This window comes from Chaetura pelagica, unplaced genomic scaffold (genome assembly GCF_000747805.2).
Source record: "Chaetura pelagica isolate M959 unplaced genomic scaffold, ChaPel_1.0 scaffold583, whole genome shotgun sequence".
NCBI lineage: Eukaryota > Metazoa > Chordata > Aves > Apodiformes > Apodidae > Chaetura > Chaetura pelagica.
Genome location: NW_009952719.1, coordinates 73028 through 76288, shown reverse-complemented (window position 1 = coordinate 76288; position 3261 = coordinate 73028). Strand labels below are relative to the sequence as shown.

General features: G+C 62.7%; 1 protein-coding gene across 1 annotated transcript in view; it reads left to right on the top strand.

Moving 5' to 3' along the window:
• The window catches only part of MFRP (membrane frizzled-related protein), a 5684-nt gene extending 3740 nt beyond the window's left edge, over positions 1–1944 (top strand). The window contains exons 7-12 of the mRNA XM_009994615.1: positions 65–141; positions 270–418; positions 597–727; positions 1258–1392; positions 1524–1651; positions 1720–1944. Coding sequence (XP_009992917.1) covers positions 65–141; positions 270–418; positions 597–727; positions 1258–1392; positions 1524–1651; positions 1720–1944 — 845 coding nt within the window. The remainder of the gene's footprint in view (positions 1–64; positions 142–269; positions 419–596; positions 728–1257; positions 1393–1523; positions 1652–1719) is intronic.
• Positions 1945–3261: the final 1317 nt, after the last annotated feature.

The following is a 3261-nucleotide window of genomic DNA, read 5'->3' as shown; positions in this document are numbered from 1 at the left end:
AGTGGGAGTGGGGAGATGGGGTGAAGAGAGAAGGGAGGAGAGCTGCATGTGTGTGTGTCCCCAGAGTGTGGGGGGGCACTGACTGCCTTGGAGGGACACTTCTCCACCCCGAGCCATCCCCAGCCATACCCACACCAGCAGGTGAGAGGTGGGATGGAGGGAGGGTGAAGGGCAGACAGGGAGGAAAGCCACCCCCTCTCCTGCCCTGGGGTGAGCAGGGGGTGTCTCTGCCCATCCTCACGGGTGTGCTGGCTGCCCCTGCCCTGCAGCTGTGCCTCTGGCAGATCTCAGTGCCCGTGGGCCACGTCATCGACCTGCACTTCCACAACTTCAGCCTGGAGCCCCACGAGGACTGCAGCTTTGACTTCGTGGAGGTGCACGACAGCGCAGGCACGGGGGCTGCCAGCCTGATGGGCAGGTAGGACCACCAGCCCTGGCACCTCTCCCACCCTGCTGCACCAGCCCTGGCTGCACCCATCCTGCATCCTGGCTGCTCAGCTGGGAAGCTGAGGCACAGGGTGGGCCGGTGGGTGAGGAGGAGCCACCACAGCCCTGCAGCCCACCCTGACCCCATCCCTCCCCCTGTGACTTGGCAGGTTCTGTGGCCACCAGCTGCCACCCACCCTCACCTCCTCACGCCACGTCATGACCATCCTCTTCGTGGCAGACGAGGGAGTAGCAGACGACGGGTTCTTTGCCACCTACCAAGCCCGAAATGCCACAGAGAGTAGGTAGCCAGGCAGGGGGACAAGCTGCCCAGAGAGGCTTTGCAGTCACCATCCTTCTGGAAGTTTTGGTGGCAGACTGGATAAAACCCTGGTTAAAAAAAAAAATGTCCTCACACCATAGCTGACCCTGCCTGGAACAGGATGTTGGACTAGAGGTCCATGGGGTCCCTTCTGGCCTGAATTACCCTTGAATCTTACTCATCCTAGACATGGGGATGTGCCCTGGAAGGGCTCACCTGCACACAGGCATGATCCATCACCCAAAAGACCCAGAGAATTTGGGATCCCCCTAGGCTGGGCCAGTGAGAGTCACCTTTTGTCCCTGGCTGCTGGGTGGCATCGCTCTGCAGCCACTCACCTGGGTGTCCCCTGGCCAGTGACCAGGAGGAGCAGAGACAGGGGTGGTCAGCACGGGCACAGACTGACTCCCAGCAGGGATGGCAGCTGCCACCAGCACAACCCAGGCCATCCTGCTCCCTGCCCACATCCCAGCTGGTGTCCTGCAGCACTGGCCCCTCTCCTCTTCCAGAGACCTGCAGCCCCACGGAGTTCTCCTGTGGAAATGGTGAGTGCCAGGCACTGGAGTCTGTGTGTGACGGGTGGCACGACTGCCCTGATGGCACCGATGAGCTGAACTGCACTGGGGTCTCCTACCCATCCTTTGGTGAGTGCCACCCCAGCCCTCCTGACCCAGGAGACACACCCAGGAGCTGCCCCACCTCTCCCACCTGCCAGAGGCATTCCCGGTGGGCACCACTGCTGCTATAAGAAGTGAAGCACCTGGCTCTGTGGCAGGGTCTGTCTGTGAGCCTGTGGAAGTGGAGATGTGCCTGGGGCTGGGCTATAACACCACCTCCTTCCCCAACATCTGGCTGGCCATCCCAGACCAGGAGGGAGCAGCCGAGGTGCTGCAGGACTACCAGGTGAGCTGCCCTCGGGGCTGCCCTCCCCAAACCCACCCTGTGCCCTGCTCACTGCCACTCTCCTGCAGACACTGATGGAGCTTGCCTGCTACCAGCACCTTCGCCTGCTCATCTGCAGCCTCTTTGTGCCCAAGTGCATCCCTGATGGGGGTGTCCTGCAGCCCTGCAGGGCTGTGTGCCTGGCTGCAGAGCTGCGGTGCCAACAGTCCTTTGGCCTCCTTGGCATCCTCTGGCCCATCAACTGCAACATCCTGCCGGACTCCACTGACCCCATAGAATGCTTCCAGCCCTGACCTGGCAAGAGAAGAGGAGCAGAGGGATGAAGCAGCCTGCCCAGAGCTGCTCCCTCACCCCAAATGTCCCTCCCACTCTCCCTCTCCCACGGTTGCTGTGGTGGCTCCCATCAGTAGAACCTCCTTGCCCAGCTCTTTGCCTGCCTGGGCTCAGCTCCTCTGCTCAGCACCCAGCTCAGGGCCCTTGTGCTTGCCCAGAGGGACAAGTCCTTAGAGAGCAGGGGTCCTTCCCAGCCTTGCCACAGGGAAAGGCTTGTGCTGGAGGGGCTGTGCCCGCAGGTTGGAGCTGTGCTGGGGACACCACGCTAAGTCCTCCTGCCAAGCAGCAGGATGGTGGCAAGAGGGTTGGATGTTACCTCCCCATCCTCAGCCAACCCCAGGCATGTTGGCCAGAGCTGTGCATGGTTCCCAGCCCACTTCCCTCTTTCAGTCTCTCCAGGCTGTGTGTGGACTCTTTCTGGCAGCCCTCAGCCAGCTGCCAGCCTAGCAGGGCTGCAGGGCTAATGCTCCCCAAATGGAGCAAGGCTGGGCCAAGGTGAGCCAGGCTGCAGGCAGAAAGGCCCAGGTCCCACAGCCCCAGAGCCAGCAGAATAAACAGCATCAGCAGCTGACAAACCCAGTGGAGCTGGTGGCTCATTTGAGGAAGGTCTGTGCAGGGGTCCTGCCAGATCCCAGGGGAAACTGAGGCACGGGCCTAGGGAGGGAGGACAGGGTTGGGATGGGGGCTCCAAGCAGGAACGGAGGGGCACAGGGGAGCCTGCCTGGCTGCAGGAGAGAACAGGCTGGTGGCTGTGCCCTATGTGGGCTGGGGGGCTTGCAGGGCCCCAGGGAGATGGATGGGTCTCAGGGGGGTGAGGCTGGCAGCCACATGGTGCGGGGAGATCCTGCCCCAGCAAGGACTGTGGCCCTGCTGGCTGAGCTGGCTGTGCTGGCTTCAGGCCACCCTGATGGCCACAAGCCTGGCAACACCCCGTGACCACAAACCAGCTCCTGGGCCAGCCAAGAACAACAGCCCCTTCACACCTTGGGAGAGAGGAGCCAGGAAGGCTCCCTGCCAGCCCCCAGCCTTGCCCTGCAGCAGCCAGGGCAGGAAGAGCTCAGTGTCACCCACACTGCTCTGGGCACCAGCAAAGGGAGGAGAAAACCAGCTGTGCCAGCACGGTTCCCACTGCCCACACCCACCCTGGGTGCATGGGGATGTCCCTACTCAGGGTGCCTGGGAGCAGGATCCCCTCGGGCCAGCAGGGCTCTTGCCCTGGCAGCCAGCACAGCACCCCTGCTCCCTCACATCCCCTCCTGCCACATCTCGGGGCTCAA